General features: G+C 47.5%; 1 protein-coding gene across 2 annotated transcripts in view; it reads right to left on the reverse strand.

The window, feature by feature from the left end:
• Nucleotides 1–18,044, reverse strand: part of ARMH4 (armadillo like helical domain containing 4) — a 123,289-nt gene that overhangs the window by 95,500 nt on the left and 9,745 nt on the right. For both annotated transcript variants that reach the window (XM_045015075.1, XM_045015076.1), the window contains exons 2-4: nucleotides 13,412–14,864; nucleotides 10,069–10,317; nucleotides 7,887–8,117 (exon numbers count right to left, since the gene is read on the reverse strand). In XM_045015075.1, coding sequence (XP_044871010.1) covers nucleotides 7,887–8,117; nucleotides 10,069–10,317; nucleotides 13,412–14,849 — 1,918 coding nt within the window. In that variant the 5' untranslated portion in view covers nucleotides 14,850–14,864. The remainder of the gene's footprint in view (nucleotides 1–7,886; nucleotides 8,118–10,068; nucleotides 10,318–13,411; nucleotides 14,865–18,044) is intronic.

The raw sequence follows: 18,044 nt of genomic DNA on the forward strand, positions 1-18,044 counted from the left end.
CCAATATAGTGCAAAAAGACTTCCAAAAAAAGAAAGTTTCAGCTTGCCCAAGGACAAAAATGTAGTGGAGTTTGTAGCCCACTCAGCACAAAGAAAATGTAGAAAAAAACGTCGTTCAGCTGTGTGCTCAATAGTACACAGTCCCATATCTGACACTGGTGTTTTCTTTTCAGAGCAATGAAACTAAACAGAAGCCATTAATTCACTGCTGGGGCTCTGATTTTGCACAAACATCAAGATATTCAACATTATGCTTCCCATATTGGCCATAACTCAGCGAAGTTGCACATACAGGGTCCAGTCCTGCTCCCACTGAAGTTAGGGACAAAACTCTCATTAATTCCAATGGGCGCAAGTTCAGGCCCATACCATATAATAGATCAAATCCTACTCCCCTTATTAACATGGCTAGTCCTAGTGACATCAATGGGATTCCTGGTGTGGGTGAGCAAAGCAGGATCTGACCCACAGCAAAGCAAAACACTACCTCTGCCTTACTTGCTGTGAGAATCGGGGTGAAATCCTGCCCCCTTGGAAGTCAATGGGCATTTTGCCACTGACTCTAAGGGAGCCAGGATTACATCTCATAGGTGGAAATTTCCTGACTCCTGTGCTTGTGAACTCACAGCCATCTCATCGCTTGTGGCATTTCACAGAATTATTTAACGTGCCACTTAACCATTGCACTAGGCGCCTGCACTACATTTACGAAAATACAAGCTGGTCCAATGTCTACAATTAAAACCCGACTGACTCCCCCTCCAGCCCAGCTGAGTCCTGAGAAATGAGACAACTGCACGCCAAAGGTCAACAAATTCATTTGTTGCCTTGAAAGCAGGGCTGAGTTTTCAAACGGCCATTAACATCTCTGACACTGACACGCTGTGCTGTGATTCATAGCACTTCAACCCCTCGCCCCCATCGCCATCCATATACAGTTTATTTTTAAACTGACTGGTTTTATATTAACGTACTGCTTGTCTGCAGTTTGCTCTCCTCCACTGGGCATGGGGCAAAACCCAGCCTCTACTTCTGACACTCAATTCTGCAAAGTGCTAAGCACCCTCCTCAACTCCCATTGACTTCAACTAACTAGAGTGCTCAGCATGTTGCAGGATGGAGCCCCAGATAACCTTGCATGAGGCAGCCTACTGACTGGAGGATGGCTGGGGGGTCCTTTTCTTGCAGAGAAAAGGGTGTGGCTTCCAAATCCTTGAGTTCAGTTAGTGTGGCTGAAAGGCAGTGTTTAGCTAGAGTGTTTTTCTCTATCTGTAGTGCCTTCCTCATTTTCAGGAGCGGTTACCAGCTGCAGCTGTCCATGACATCAGCTGGAGTTACGCATGCTTGACAGCCAGGGCTGGCTCCAGCATTTTTGCTGCCCCAAGCGGCAGGGGTGGGGGGCGAACGGCGATCGGTGGCAGCTCTACCGTTGCCGCTTCATCATCCTGCGGCAGCAATTCGGCGGCAGGTCCTTCCCTCCGAGAGGGACTGAGGAACCCACTGCCAAATTGCCGCCGAAGAGCCGGACGGGTCGCCCCCTTTCCTTAGGCCGCCCCAAGCACCTGCTTGCTGCGCTGGTGCCTGGAGCCAGCCCAGTTGACAGCCCAGAAAAATCAGACCCTAATTGGTTTCTAGGGAATTTTTTGTCCCAAGGTACATCTACACAGCAACTGGACACCCACGGCTTGCCCATGTCAGCCGACTTGGGCTATGGAGCTGTTTCACTGCTGTGTAGACTTCCAGGCTCGAGCTGGAGCCTGGGCTCTAGGAGCCTGTGAGGTGGGAGGATCCCAAACCCCGGGCTCCAGCCCGAAGCCTATACAGCAATGAAACAGCCCTGCAGCCCGAGCCCTACAAGCCTGAGTCAGCTCGCATGGGCCAGCTGTGGGTTTTTCTTTGGTGTGTAGGCATATCCTCAGAGGTTGTGTTGGGGACGGGAGGTAATGGTTAAAGAGTCTAGGAATCAATCAGAGAAAACTTTTTATGAAGGTGACCTACAAGGGCATAAAGAGGGTCTGAGCTCACTTTTGCTTCTTTATGATCCTGTGCAGTAAGACAGAGTGGCCTCCCTCCAAGCCGGAGAGGGAGGGACCTCTCTCCGCCCCCCCACACACACACCCCCGGTGCAGGGGTGTTGGAACAATTTTTTATAGTGGGGTTGCTGAGCGCCATTTAACCAACCTGTAAACCCCGTATATAATGGAAACCACTTCAAACCAGGGGGTGCAGCAGTACCCCAGCACCCCTAGTACCAGAACCTATGCCCTGGTGGGAAGAGCCAGGCCGGGCCCACTCCTTGTGCGTGGAACAGGAAGTATAAGAGGCAGGTTCTCCAGTGCAGTTGGGCCAGAGCCAGGGAAGGACTTGGCTGCCTCTGCCTTGCTCCTGGCCCCTGGTCCAGGGACCAAGTGGCATCACCCTCTGCTCCCAGAGGAGGACCCCGAGGAGCTGCCGGGACTGCCAGCTGCCTAGTACTCTGAGAAGCTACTGGGACTGTGGGTGCTGAGTACCCCGAGGAGCTACCGGGACTGTGGGTGCCAAGTACCCCGAGGAGCTGCTGGCTGCCAAGTAACCTGAGGAGCTACCGGGACTGCTGGCTGCCGAGTACCCTGAGGAGATGGGGGACCCTTGGACTATGGAGCCCCATCCCTGGACTGTGGTAGGAAATAACCCAGGGAAACCAGACTTTAGTTCAGCTTTGCTGCCAGAGCGTGAGTCAGCATGTTTCGGTGGGATCCCCAGTGACTCAGTGGCAGACCTCTCTGCCCCTGGGCTGGGACCCAATGGAGTAGGGTGGGCCCAGGTCCCTTGCCCCTCTGCTGCCAACCCCACCCCTGGGGTGGCAGTTTACCCACCTTAGGCTAAACAGCCTCTGTTTACCTCATGTCTGCCCAGCCAGGGAACTGGGCCATGGACTGCTGCTGCTCTGCCCTGCCCAAAGAGCGGAGCCAGACTGCCTATGCTGTCTGCCCTAGCCAGAAGGCTGGACTAAAGCCTGCTCCTTGCTCTGCCCTGTCCAGAGGGCCAGGGAACCAGACTGTATTTGCTGTCTGCCGTAGTCAGGAGGCTAGACTAGAGACTGGTCATTGCTAGGCCCGCCCAAGACTGGCGATGTGCTAATTCCCCTGCTCATAGACTTTGATCGTTGTACCGTAGTAAGGAGGGCACGGCCTCCCTCCGAGCCGGAGGGGGAGGGACAACCTCCAACATACTACATCCATAAGAATTTTGTGTTCGTTTTTTCCTGCTTGTTTTTATGGATTTAGAAATTCAGATCTTGTCTACCCCAGAAAACCACTGGGAAACTGGTAAGGTTGACATCACAGTTATCAAGGAAATGAAACCTGATTAATTGGGAAGGGAAGGGCTTTAAAAAAAAAGGCACAAAACTACATTTTATTCCCCTTTTGATGTCACCTTTGAGCAGCCCAATTAAGCTGCACCATGCATCTCCTTTATCCTTCACAAAGAACACCAAAACCAACAGGATGCTGCATAAAAACACACAGCCAATGAAAAACCTAGACAAAAGCATTGTATGTCTATGCATGTGGTACTGAAACATGTGAGGTTGAAAACACCCACAAGCAGCCTTTCAGGTACAACAATAAAAAGGCCAAACAATGTTAATGGCTTACTGAGGAAATGCACACAAGCACAAGGACTACCCTGGGGACTGCGTACAACAGAAACCTCACAGAGATAGCACTACACAATGGGAACTCTTTAACCCAGGTCACAGCAAAATTGCTTTCCAGCACTTGGGAAGAAGATATAAAAGGGGAAAATGACATCATGATGGTAACTCACTCTCCCTACAACACACCTGGAAACACATAAGGAACAAAGACTGAACTGGGGGAAGTGATGGTCCCAGGCTAAAGCAATTTTTAGCCTGCGTATGAAAACCTGGGAAACCCAAGCTGCAAAGCAAAGGCAGCTTGTGCCTTAAGAATCTGCCAGCCTATCACTCGGGGTGAGAACTTGCTAATTCATATCCTACCTATCTAGTATGTTAAGATCAGTTTGTGTTTTTGTTTATTTACAAGGTAATCTGCTTTGATCTGTTCGTTTGATCTGATCATTTATAATCACTTAAAATCTATCTTTTGTTGTCAATCAACTTGTTTTTGCTTTATCTAAACCAGTGAGTTGGAGTGAAGTAACTCAAGGGGCAAAGGCTGTTGCATATTCCTCTCCACATTGAGGGAGGGGGCGAATTGTATGAGCTTACGCTGTACTGTTCCCTGTGCAGCACAAGACGGTCTAATTTGGGGTTTATACTCCAGAGGGGGTGCGTGCCTGAGGAGCTGGGGGTAGCCTTCCCATGCAGCTTGCTTGTAACTGCAGCTGGGTGTGTCCCTACCTGTGTGCATGCTGGTGAAAGTGCAGGCTGGAGGGCTTTGCAGCTTGTCACAGCAGTACAGTGTGAGGGAGCCCAGGCTGGTGGGTCAGGGGGATCAGTGGTACCCCAGCTCCAGGTAATGCCCCAGGGGGAACCCATCACAGGCACCATTTTACATGGGGGTTCTAGAGACAAACCGTCAACTGGATAAATAGCTGTTAAAAAGAGGGGAGAATTGAGTTTGGAAGCCACTTGAGGATGGTCACTTCTCAGGCTAGAGGCAGGATCAGAGAGGTGTGTGAGGGTGCCGTGTATCCAGACACAAAAGAGTTAACAGTACTGTTGCTCTTCTAACCTGATCCTGGGAGAGAAGATAAGTTGGTGTGGGAAGCTGGGACCAGCAGCTTCCTTTCAAGTGCCATTCCCATCTCAGAGGAAGGGCATACTTTGCCCTCCAGTAGCCATTAGGCAGAGGGCAGAAGAGGTTATACAGAGAAGACACAGCCCAGAACAAAGGGAATGGGGAGGTGAAAACCTTATTGATTCCTATCAACTGGAGCAGCTAATCTCCTGTGAGGAGGGAAGCTTCTCCCTGGATAGCTCACGGCCCACTTTAGCGGGTTGGTAACAGGGAAAGCGAGTGATAGCAAGCTCTGCCTCAGCCTGAGAGAAAGGAGGTTAGCCATGGGCAGCGTGTAAACCTCATGCTGCTGAGGGTGGGATAGTGGTAGATTTGGGGACCCTGGAAAACTCCCCTGCCTGCACAGCCCTGGAGTGGGGACAAAGAACTTTTCAGTCTCATGGCTGCAGCGGGGGGCGGGCGGGAAGAGAGGGAGGAGCAAGCAGGGGATGGGGCCCCAGGGGGAAAAGGCAGAATGGGGGTGGAAAGGGGACAGGGCCATGGGCAGGGTGGGGAGTCAGAATAGGGTGGGGCTGTGGGTGGGGCCAAGGGTGGAATGGGCAGGGCCGGCTCCAGACCCCAGCACGCCAAGCGCACGCTTGGGGCGGCGTCCCGCAGGAGGGCAGCAGGCGGCTCCGGTGGACCTCCCGCAGGCATGCCTGCAGAGGAGCCGCTGGTGCCGCGGCTCCAGTGGAGCATCCGCAGGCATGCCTGCGGGAGGTCCACCGGAGCCGCGGGACCAGGGGACCCTCCGCAGGCACGTCTGCAGACAGAGTGAAGGAGCCGAGTGCAGTTAAACACCCCCCACCCAGGACAAAAATGCTACATCTTCAAGAGACCCCCAACTTTTAAAGAGTCTGGAAATAAGTCGTTCCAGGTCCACTTTGAACCACACCCTGCCTATTCTAAACCCACTCACTTTACCGTAAATACTCCACCCCTTAACCTTCCCCCAAACTCCTGTTGTTTTTTCTAAGCTCCACCCCCACACACACTACACCTTGTATTGCCAAAAGAACAGGCCAGATTCCCTTGGAAGTAAATAGGAGATGGGAGACGGGATGGTAGTAGGGAAAACACGCTTGAAAGCTGGGGGTTGGGGAGAAGGTCCAGGGGAGGGATGGATCATGACAGCATAGAACATGGGAAGGAAAAGGGCTGAAGCAGACAAAAGGAGGGAGACGTGGGAAACTGGAGTGAAGAACAGCCTGGAGAGGGGAATGGTACATTCCTCCTGAATGGTGTCAGTCCTGTCTTTAAAGTAATGAGGGAAGATCCTGGATCGAGAATGAGAGACAGGGAGGGAGGTTTCAGGAGAGGTCCGGGGACTTAATCAGAGCTGACGGGACAATGATGGCACAGTCACAATGTTTCATCCGGCAGACTCAGCACAGCAGGAGAAGAGATAGCGAAGGGGAGGGGAGATACAGGCCTGGGATTGGGTGAGGCAGTCCTAACGGTGGGAGAGGGGAGCCAAGGGTGTGAGGGTAGAGGAAAGGCAGGAATCAAAAATGGAGGATGGAGAGCAGCAGAGTAGCGGGAGTGGCTGGTAGAATGGATGCCATGGAAGGGGCAAGGGTGAGCAATACTGGAGGCGATCATAAGGGGTGGGCTCAGAGGAAGGGCAGCAGTGCTTAATTTGAGCCCCGGCACGTCGAGGCTCAGCCGTTCATAGCCCCGGCACCTCTGGGCTTGCCGCGTCAGTTACGAAAGTAAAAAAATTGCTTGAACCCCTTTTGTTACAAATTAAGCACTGAAGGGCAGCACGGGCTCTTCAAGATTTAACTAATTGCTCGTTGCACCAATATGGATCTTTTTAAACACCCACCTCTCCCTGAACTGGGACAACAAGGACAAGTGCAGAGTCTTGCACTTAGGACAGAAGAATCCCATGCACTGCTACAGACTAGGGACCAAATGGCTAGGCAGAAGTTCTGCAGAAAAGAACCTAGGGGTTACAGTGGACCAGAAGCTGGATATGAGTTAACACTGTGCCCTTGTTGCCAGAAGGCTAACGGCATTTTGGGCTGTATAAGTAGGGGCATTGCCAGCAGATCTTGGGACGTGATCATTCCCCTCTATTTGGCATTGGTGAGGCCTCATCTGGAGTACTGTGTCCAGTTTTGGGCCCCACACTACAAGAAGGATGTGGAAAAATTGGAGAGTCCAGAGGAGGGCAACAAAAATTATTAGGGGGCTGGAGCACATGACTTATGAGGCGAGGCTGAGGGAACTGGAATTGTTTAGTCTGCAGAAGAGAAGAATGAGGGGGGATTTGATAGCTGCTTTCAACTACCTGAAAGGGGGTTCCAAAGAGGATGGAGCTAGACTGTTCTCAGTGGTGACAGATGACAGAACAAGGAGTAATGGTTTCACGTTGTAGTGGGGGAAGTTTAGGTTGGATATTAGGAAAAACTTTTTCACTGGGAGGGTGGTGAAGCACTGGAATGGGTTACCTAGGGAGGTGGTGGAATCTCCTTCCTTAGAGGTTTTTAAGGTCAGGCTTGACAAAGCCCTCTCTGGGATGATTTAGTTGGGGTTGGTCCTGCTTTGAGCAGGGGGTTGGACTAGATGACCTCCTGAGGTCCCTTCCAACCCTGATATTCTATGATTCTATGACTGCGAGGCACCCAGCGCTCAAGATTGTCTCTTTTCCCTTACGCTGTTCAGAAGCGTTAACAGCATCTCTTTGCGGAAGACACTGGGTTTCAATATGTGGGGGCTCAAATTGCTTGAATATAGCTTTAAATACATTATTATGGTCATTGTGTTACTCGTGCGGGACAGAGGCACCAAAATGAGTCTTTACACCATTGGTTATCATCACCAATAACAAGTACTACTGGGATGTCGTGGAATGTTCCTCCTCCCCCGCACCTCAAGTTGTTCCAGCATACAGTTCTATCAAAAATCAATAATTATGCTCAGTTGCACAATGCACAGTGTTAATTGTCCATTGTGTCCCTGGGAAAGGGGGACACATTTTTCTGTTTCTCCTTATTTGCACCTGTAAGAAATGTACATAGATCTGTCTCCCAGACAAAATTACAAAAGTGAAGAAAAATCAAGTAGCACATCCTAACCCAGGCGCACCATCTCACACCAAACCAGCCTGCCTGCTAGCCTTCAGAGCATGTGTACCTTCCGACTCCAGCCGGTCCAATCCGTAGGTGACAGCTGTGCTAATCCGCCTCACAGATGGAACAACTGTTCTCCTTACAGAAGATGCCATCAAAGCTGGAGTTGCCAGGGTCGCAGTTCTGCTGGTCAGCTCCTCCACCTGCATTCTCATTCCAGCGAGGGTCTCTGAGGATTCAGGAAGAGCAGTGACTGCTTCCTCATCTGAGACAGTGACCAGGTCTGTTAAGACTACTGAAAACAGGAAGCATAAATACCCATCATGATAATTATTGCAGACCAACTGTGCAATAATTATTAAAGAATTCATTCTTAAAGGGAGGCTTAACTTTAAACAAAAAGGAATTATTAAATTCCGTTATCATTTATGCACAAAGCTCTCTCTGTGAGATGGTGCAATGAATGAAATCAGTACGCCCCGAGGGCCAGCTCTCTGAGTGTGGGAGATCTCCTGTAACAAGCCTTCTGTTAGTTTTACTTTATGTTGCTTCTGGGGATGCCAGTCACTACACTGAGGCACTTCAAAGGCATAAATCAAGTTATGAACCAAGAGACAGATCTAATTGTTTACTGCACAGATAAAATATTAGGGATGATAAATTTATAATTAAACTCTAGCAGCACATTAATTACAGTGGGACTTTTAAAAAGAAGTCTTTTTTTTTTTTTTAGAATGGAGTCATTTTTTCCCTACCAAACAACCTCACTCTGACCCAAACGGCAGTTTTCACACTGTAGAGCACCAACGCAAAAGGAGACTCCCTGGCTAGATTTGCCATTGGTGATGTTTCATTATAAGTGGTTTCTACTGTATTAATGCCTTGGCTGGATTTTGAGTTAGTTTTGCAGCGCTAGCTTGGTGTGAAGGGGAACGTAGGCTGCACCCTCTGCAAGGATAACAGGGTTTCTGATGCAGTGGGTGTGCACTCCCTGGCTGATACCAGGAGGAATTCTGGTTACGTTTGCAAGGACTCCTCCTGCAGCTCTATACCACCTCTAGGGCGTGCTTCTGGGGGAGCCAGAATCCAGCCCTAAAGGCTTTAGAAGGTCCATCAGGAAACCCAGTAGATAAAGTAACGAAAATCCCATCAAATGCCTGCCAAAGATAAAGCTCTTTCATTAATTCCCCATAACAAAAGGCTAGTAATTAGTCTCACATCCCTTTGGGCTCAGCGCCAAGGAAGGAGAGACTGTAGCCATATTGTCCAAGGAAGAGCAACCAGCTGCATTAGGGCAGGTGGGAGGAGCATCCCTGCTCACTCTCCATCCTTCCCCACCCATTAGTTTGTGGGTGAGATTTTCAGGAGCGGAGTCCTTGCTCTTCGCCCTGCACCCAGAGCCACTACTGAGGCAGCACTAACACAGAAGACATGGGCAGTTCTTACATCACTCTGTGCCCCTGCGCGGCTGCATAAGAGGAGGGGTAATCTGACACATTTGACTCCCATGAACTCCACCTCAGCTGCCTTTGATCTCCTCGCCCATAACACACTGCCAAGAGGCCTGCATACCATGACATGTTTAAGAGGAGTGATGGCTAGAGAAGCAAGGACACTTCAGGACTGGAAGACGAAGGCCAATGCCTCTGAAATGAACTGGCAACCAAGGAGGACCACAAGGATAGGCTGCTCCCTGAACCCTCACTCATGAAAGCCAGCAGCCACCTTCTGCTCTAGCTGAAGTTTCTGGTGTCACTCTGCCCCCACCCAAATCACCGTATTTAAACGTAGTTGTGGCTAAAGCATGTTATATGATGGTTGGTTTTTGCTTGTGAGGAGAAGAAAAATCAGTTTTGTTAGAGAACCAGGTTTTAATCTAGGTATCTACCAAGGTTAAAACCTGGTTCTCTAATATGATTGTAAACAGGGTTTTTTCCCCAGTCACAGTAGCAAGCCAAAAATATGTTACAACATAGTTTGGCCATAGCCAAGTTACAAAATGTGATTTTTGTAGGGCAGACAGGACCCCAGAACAACAGAATCAATCCATGGAGAGGAGGAGAATACACCACAAATATTCTAGCAGGGCAAGCTTGTTTTGCAATGAGAATAGTGAGCTGATAATGTGCAGCAGGAGGCATCTCAATTAAAGTTGTTTCTGGCACAGGAACAACAAGATCAGTAATATTTTACTTAACCTAAAGAAAAAATAAAGCTTATAGAGAAATGAAAACAGAAAACCCTACCTTCGGCATCCGGGGTTTTTGCAATAGACAAATGGGTGGCAGTAAAGGAGACAGTAGTGGCTGAGTGTTCTGACTTTTTCGACAGCTGGGCTACACCAGAAACAGTCGGTATCAGGGTTGCCCCCTTGCTTTCTTCCTCTGTCACGCTTGCTTCACTTGTGGTCTCGTGTACAGCAAAGCATGCTGGTGTCATGACTGGCAAGGTGGCATCAGTTTCTTGACTGGCTGGCATCGTATCTTGAGTAACACCTATGGCAGTAACGTTTTTCAGCTTTGATTTTGAAAATTACCACCGACTTCTTGTATGTTACTTGTGGAACTCCCTAGCCAAAAAACGTTACAAGAAATTTAAAGCAAAAAGGAAGAGATAAAGGAAATACTGAATGGGAACAACTAAAGGGTTTGGTTTTTTCCCTATCCTATAAGGGTCCAATTCTGCCACCCTTACTCCACATGGAGCTCCCCTCAGATAAATGCAACTAATAACTAAATAATCCCTTGAGCCTGCAATGAGCTCTGGGAGGTGCTCAGAGCAGGATTGGAACCTAAAGCACTCTTCAGTGTGAATGAGCTCGGCAGAATCAGGTCCTAAGTGATTAGTAAAAGATCAATGATCAGTTCTCAAAAATGTATAAACCGCCCCCCAATTCTGGAAAAAGTACCTTAAAACAAAACAAAACATACCGCCACAGGTATTTTTACAAATTACTAGATCTATTATTTGAGATAATCTACAGAGCAATAAACAAAAGGAACCAGTTTAGAACAATAATTCACAGTGACCATAGAATATAATTAAGTCTACGATTTTGTCACAGAGGTTGCGGAACTCATGGAATTCGTGACTTCCAGAGACTTCTGTGACTTCAGCCCGCAGTGGCTCAGACCTCCCGGGGGCCTCACCAGCACCAGCAGCTGGGAACGGTGGGGTACCCCTGCTGCCTGTGGGGTCCCCAAGCTCCAAGCTGTCAGGGGTGGGGGGGCACCCCACAGCTCCTGGCCACTGTGGGCAATGAGAATACCCCACAGCTCCCGGGCAGCAGGGGTACCCCGCAGCTCCCAGCCACCACAGGCGGTGGGGCCACCAGGAGTGCTGAGCTGCCGCAGGCAGGGGGTACCCCGGAGATCCCAGCAGGCAGTGGGGGCCCTCAGGAGCTTTGAGCCACTGCCAGCGGGGGGCACCCCACAGCTCCCAGCTGCTACAGGCAGCAGGGGCCCCTGGATCTCCTAGCCACAGGCAGTAGATAGGTGGTGAGGCCTCATGAACTCCAAGCCAGGGCCCCTGCAGCTGCTGCGGGTACTCCACAGCTCCCCATTTTGTCACACATATTTTCAGAAAAAGTCACTGTCAGATCACAGGCTTCCGTGAATTTTTCTTTATTACCCATGACCTGTCGGTGACGTTTACTAAAAATGTGTAACAAAATCTTAGCCTTAAACGTAATGGATTAACAAACTCCTGTAAAAACAACAAGGCTACAGACTAACGCAGCTACCTCACTGATACTAAACTCCTGTTAAAGCAGAATCAAAACACAAACATTGTCTTTGTTTTGTTTTCCAGGCGCAGAGGTGGGGTGTCAAGTTCTTTGCACATCTTGAGGTGGACAGGCTGAGTTTGTACAGGACTTACCACAATGTGGTCCCACCCCATGACTAGGGCTTCTTGGCACTACGGTAATACTAAGAAATAAAATAATAACAACAAATAATAGCAGCATCCACAGTTCATCAGCACCATTGCACCGTTGCATGGAAGGAATCTGCTTTCTTTCTCATTTTCGGTTTTGTATGGTTCAAAATACACTCCCACCTCAGTGGCGCATTGGTTGTTCTGTCTAGTTCCTCTTGAATATAAATACTACAGCTGTGAGGAATTGCTATGCCCAGAGCCAAGGACGGCATAGACTGCCTCTGTGCAATCCTTGCGCAGGCAGTTTTCCCAGTGTGACTCAATTCTAACCTAGAACCAGAGCCTCTGCACGCTCACAAAAACTGCCAATGAATCTGAGCCAGATCACAGAATTTTGAGCTGTCTGCAAACTTCTTGAGCAGCAGCAATTGCTCCAGGATGAGGAGGCTGAAAGTCAACAACTCTTCCATTCCCACATCATCTAAGACAACATCAGTGGCTCCAGGCCCCCCGTTACCTGCTCTTGCTGTTCCAGTGGAATCATTGCACTGAGCCTTCAGATTCTCCAAAGTCACAGGCTATAGATAAAACTCACTACGGAAACAATTGTACCTGGCTTGAAGATGCTTCACTGTGTTCACACCCCCAGCACTTGAGTTTAAGTTTACAGCCATCACACAATTTAGAGACTGGTACGACCCCAGAAGCCAACTGGAGTTGCACTTGCTTACACCAGGGCTGAATTTGGCCCATACACTGAATGGCCCCAGTAGGACTCTGAAGTTCCTACCTTATGGAACAGTGAATGCAGGAATACACTAACACACTACAGGGACAGTGTCAACTTGAATTTTTTACTAACAACGCCCCCAAGTTTTTGATAGTATATAAATGGTGATCTATGCACTGAAATTTTTGAAAGTCTCCTTAAAACAGTTTTCATATTTCTTTTTTCTTTCTTTCTCCTCCCCCAGTGATGATTATATAGAGAGAAAATTCATCAGACACTCGGGCACAGCCCTAACCCCCATGTATCCGTCTGCTTCTGCCTTTTCAGTTTCAGCTTTGCTGCTTCTGTTACTGGTAAACATTCTCTCCCCAGGGCACGAGGTAGAGCATACATATCAGCTCAGTGCATGAGAGTGATCTCACCTCAGTGTGGGAGGCTTGAACTGATCATCAACAAAAGAGTGAAACTGGTTGGACACTAGGAAAAACTTCCTAACTGTCAGGGTGGTTAAGCACTGGAATAAATTGCCTAAGGAGGTTGTGGAATCTCCATCATTGGAGATTTTTAAGAGCAGGTCAGACAAACGCCTGTCACGGATGGTTTAGATAATACTTAGCCCTGCCAGGACTGCAGGGGATTGGACTAGATGACCTCCCTTTCAGTTCTATGATTCTATGATTATACACGAGGTACTGTCAAAAGCTCAAAATGCACGGAAAAAGTATATTTAGTCATTTCATTCATTTCTAGCAATCTTAGCTGTTACTCATAGCTATAGCAAGCACAAAAATGTATAACAGCATCCCTTTAAACATTTATACTGCAGCTGCAGGTTAGCCTCTAGCTATAAATCAAAGCCATCTTTGTTCGCTTTTGTTCTTTGATTTTAAGGAGACAAATCAATAACAAATGGGCTTCTCCCAATACGCATGTTGGAAAGCAAGTGTAGGTTTTTATTTCAATGTGGGTAGGCAAGTTACCTTTTAATGAATTTTCCAGGGTAAGGAAGATATTGGATTTTGTGTCCGTCATAGTAACAGTCTCTGGCAATGACAAGGAGACACTTTTCCTATCATCCATTGTGACGGGTTCTGTATTTTTCTTTGTGTTTATAGCAGTCACTTCAGCTTCTGCCAAGGGACTTGTGAGATAAACAGAAGTTTGGCCAGCGGAAACTGTTGGCATCATCTCCCCTTGCATTGACACCTGTGCTGGCCCAGGGTACACGTTTTTTTCTAGTTTAATGGTTGTTGCATATGCAGAAGCTGTAAACGGCATGCCTCTTTTCACATCATCTTCATCATCCTCTCCTCCCGTTGTCCAAGGAGGTTCTGCTATCACATCGTTCTGTTTTTTCTCCTCATGCTTTGAGCCTCTTACCTGACTTATAGTTCCTAATTTTGTATCATCCCAATCATCACTCAGTACAGAGACAGCTGGAGCGCCTGTGACAGCACTAGCTGCCACTCGTAAGCTTCCTTGCCTGCTGTCCGTTTTTGTTTCCAAATTTAGGGAGGCATCAGTGGATACAAATGTCTGTTTCGCCGTGAGGGCAGAGGCACGGGCATCTGTCAATTGCAAAGGGCTCCCTACATTTGGTTCCAGTGTTCCAGGCTCAGAATCAGCTTTTTGATGAGCCAAAAGTAAAGGGCTTGTGGGGTAGTCACTCACCGCTTCTAAGTTTTGGGTTCTGAGGTGCTGAGTTGGCAATTCTTCATTGCTAAGCTGGGGTGTAGCTGAGAGCTCGGAACTACCATCTGCCTTCTTCCCTCCTTCTACAGCATCCATCCTAAAAAAGTGATTATCCTGGTTGCTAATAAAACTATGCCCTGCCTCTGTGCTACCCCCTACTGTCGTCTTGAACACAGTACTACTGAGCACATCAGCCTCAATGTCCGGATTGAGAGTAGTCAAAGCCGTAGTTAGCATGGCCTTCAGTAGCCCGTTTTCACTCGACTCTTTGCTTGATCCAGTGGGACTGAACTCACTTTCATCTGCCACAACCATTGACACTGTAGGGGGGTAAACATCGAGGCTCTTACTGCCTATGAAAAGATTATCACTAAGACTTGTGTGTTGCGTTTCTCCTTTAGCAGTGAAGATCTTGTTTAATGAAGTCCCAGATGGCTCTGTTGACACTCCAGATGGCTCTTCTGAGACAGCAACACTGGTCGATTGCTCAGAAGGGCCTATGTTATTTTCCAAGCTTTGCATGCTCATCCTCTTGTCTTCTAGCCCATTCCCTGCCAATGCAGTTTGTTGGACCCGTACTGTGTCTTTCTCCGGTTTCTGAAAGGTTAGACATTGCAGGCTGGTGGAGCTGAGCAGGATGCTGCATATGACCATGCAAATGTGAAATCCTATTGATCTGCTCATATCGGAAGAAAGATGTGCACAGAAATTTGCAGAGTTGATCATTTCAGAATGTGAGTCCTAGGAAAAGAAAAACACAATATACAAATGTGTCACTTTTACATGCTTCAAATTAACACTTTAAATTAAGATAAATGCAGATAAGTGGGTCACCTTGACAATGGGACAGGTTAATAGTCTCTAAGGTAATTTGTGGTGAGGATGCCAGTCAGGAACTGACACTACTTTTTTTCCCATCCCTGCTATAAACACGACCTATTTCATTCATTCCTGCTGCATTCTGGGTTTCATTTTATTTCTGTGTGCTCTAGTACCTAGAGACATATACTCCTGAGTTCTCAGCCAGTTTTGACATTGACACACTCAGCATACAATACATACCTATCTCACAGGGTGTGATGAAGATTAACCAATTGGGCTGTGATCCAGCAAAGGACGCAAGAATGTGTGTAATACTAAGCATGTCAGTAACCCCACCTACTTCAGTGGAACTGTTCCCATGCTTAAAATTATGCACATACTTATGTGCTTTGCTTGGTCAGGCCTTAATATATCACAACTACTTTGAAGACATTAAATGCTACCTCGGTGCTAAGTATCATTGTTCTCCCAGAAACAGGACACAGTGGTGAAATATACTCTGAATATCTGCTTACAAAAATTCCTGCAGACTATCAGGCAACATGTCTATGTATGTATACACATGCCCACCATGCTGTCTGATAGAAGAGTAATCCTAATATGATCTATTGAAATATAGAAATGTTATATATACAATAGGCAGCGCAGGTAATGCGGCCTATTTTGAAGATTGCCAGACACTTCCCTTTATCAGACCTGTTTTCAGTCACTTATAACTTTGCCAAATTTTAACCATTTGGGCTGAAATTTTACATGCCAGGTGTCTGCCTCACGTTGAATTTTTTGGGAAAATTTCAGCCTAAATGGTTCTGCTGTTTCGGCGAATGAGGGGAAAATGCATTGTTTTCCCCATGTTAAAAACATTCTGTTGGCTTGTTCTTTGAGAAGCTCTAGCACTCTGATGCTTTGGAGCAGGAATGTGAAATACAGCAGGAATTGGCCTCTGTGTCAGAGATGTGCCTTTTGCTGGCCCTGTAAAAATCCACCCTAATTTGGCCAAGCTATAAGAGTATGAAAAAAAAATTGCAATTTGTATAAGCTCAGTAGAGACTCCTTGTATTTTAGCTGCTAAAATCTCTAAAGACTCTGTCCTCACTGAGCACACTAGCCTCTCTCAGCTCCTACGGTTGACCAGACTGTACATGGTAGGACATCCCCACAGAAGGAGGGAGCATGCTCCCTCCAGCCCAGGGCACAGGGACAAAGCTGAACTTCCCCTGTCATGGGTGATCCAGGCAGGGTTGCTGGAACAATTTTTATAGTGGGGGTGCTGATGATGGAAACTAGGTATTTTGTGTTTGTTATTACTACTTCAAGCCGGGGGGGGAGGCTGCACCCCCAACATCCCTTGTTCCAGCAGTGCACCACTGGCTCCAGGCTAGGATGAGGCCAGGCACTGGAACAGACAGCAGGGAACCTCCCTCTCCTGAGTTCTCAATGATCCGCTGCTGGCACCCAGGCAGCAGGAAGGAAAAGGTGCCTGATTCAAATGCAGAGACTGGACAAGAGGCAGCCTCAGAGTGGGGAGAAGAGTAGATTGGGAAAAGGAGTCTGGTGATACTTGGACTGGAGGTGGGCAGGGAGAGAAACTGGAACTGGCGGGGCAAGGAGACTGCAACTGGGAGATGGGTGGAGGGGAGGCTGTGACTGGATAAGCAAGAAGGCTGAGGTTCTGTGGAAAAAATACTACATAGTCATGTAATTATCATAATGCATACACCCAAAGGGGCTTCATGAAGATTGCACAGACACCCCTAGCTCTGGCATTTCCTAACTTTGGAGTGATTGACGTTACAACCTTAATAATGTTCTTTTAACATAGTATGTTGTGGTTTTATATATTAAAAAATACAGACACACTTGTACATATGGCTAGGCAGTTGGTGGCTGTGCTGAGATAGCTGCTTATTATACTAGATTGGACTGTTACCTTGTGTTCCCTCCTCCCTCTGTTTGTTGCATCCATCTATTGCAGTGGTTCTCAAACTTTTGTACTGGTGACCCCTTTCACATAGCAAGCCTTTGAGTGCGACCCCCCCTTATAAGTTAAAAACACTTTTAAATACCTCTCTACCCCAATATAACGCTGTCCTCGGGAGCCAAAAAAATCTTACTGCGTTATAGGTGAAACCGCGTTATATCGAACTTGCTTTGATCTGCAGGAGTGCTCAGCCCCGCCCCCCCCTGGAGCGCTGCTTTACCGCGTTATATCCAAATTTGTGTTATAGCGGGTCGCGTTATATCAGGGTAAAGGTGTATATTTAACACAATTATAAACACTGGAGGCAAAGCGGGGTTTGGGGTGGAGGCTGACAGCTCGCGACCCCCCATGTAATAACCTTACGATCCCCTGAGAGGTCCCGACCCCCCGTGTGAGAACCCCTGATCTATTGTGTATCATCACATGCTAAGCTCTTAGGGGCAGGGACTGTATTTTTGTTTAATATTTTTGTGTACAGTATAACAGAGCACTGAGGGGGCTGATAAGTGCTACCACAAGGCAAATATATAATAACAGTACTCATAGTCCACCAAACGGAAAAGTAAAAAAAACTGTTAAAAACTAGTTAAGGATTCTTAAATGCATAGACCACTAACACAACCATTAAAAAGCCATGAAATTACTAGTTAAATTCTTAGTCTACCTTTGCAATATACAACCATGATTGTCTTCTTCACTTTACATCACGCACATCCACCACCACAAAACATATGCCTCTCCCTTCCTCCCACCCACACTCCTATAAGGATGTTTAAAACAATCAAGGAAAGTGAAGTGATTCTATGGTGTACTCTAAAACATTCCTTGAAAGCCAATACTGACAACTATACAAGAGTAACCTTACAGATCTTATGGTATTCTGAAGCGTGCATTTTTAATTTTAGAAAGGATACCACAACCCCAGTATTGCCAACTCCCAACATCCAAAATCATGAGACTGCCTTACAATTCATGAGGGCTTTTTTAATAATATATTTGGAGATCTTTTTATTTGCCTTCTGGTTTTTGAGTCTCTAGGGTACACTCACATCACATTTTCAAGCTTTTCTTTGCACACATGAGGGCTAAAAACTTTTTTATTTTAATGAAACAATTTT

This window comes from Mauremys mutica, chromosome 4 (genome assembly GCF_020497125.1).
Source record: "Mauremys mutica isolate MM-2020 ecotype Southern chromosome 4, ASM2049712v1, whole genome shotgun sequence".
NCBI lineage: Eukaryota > Metazoa > Chordata > Testudines > Geoemydidae > Mauremys > Mauremys mutica.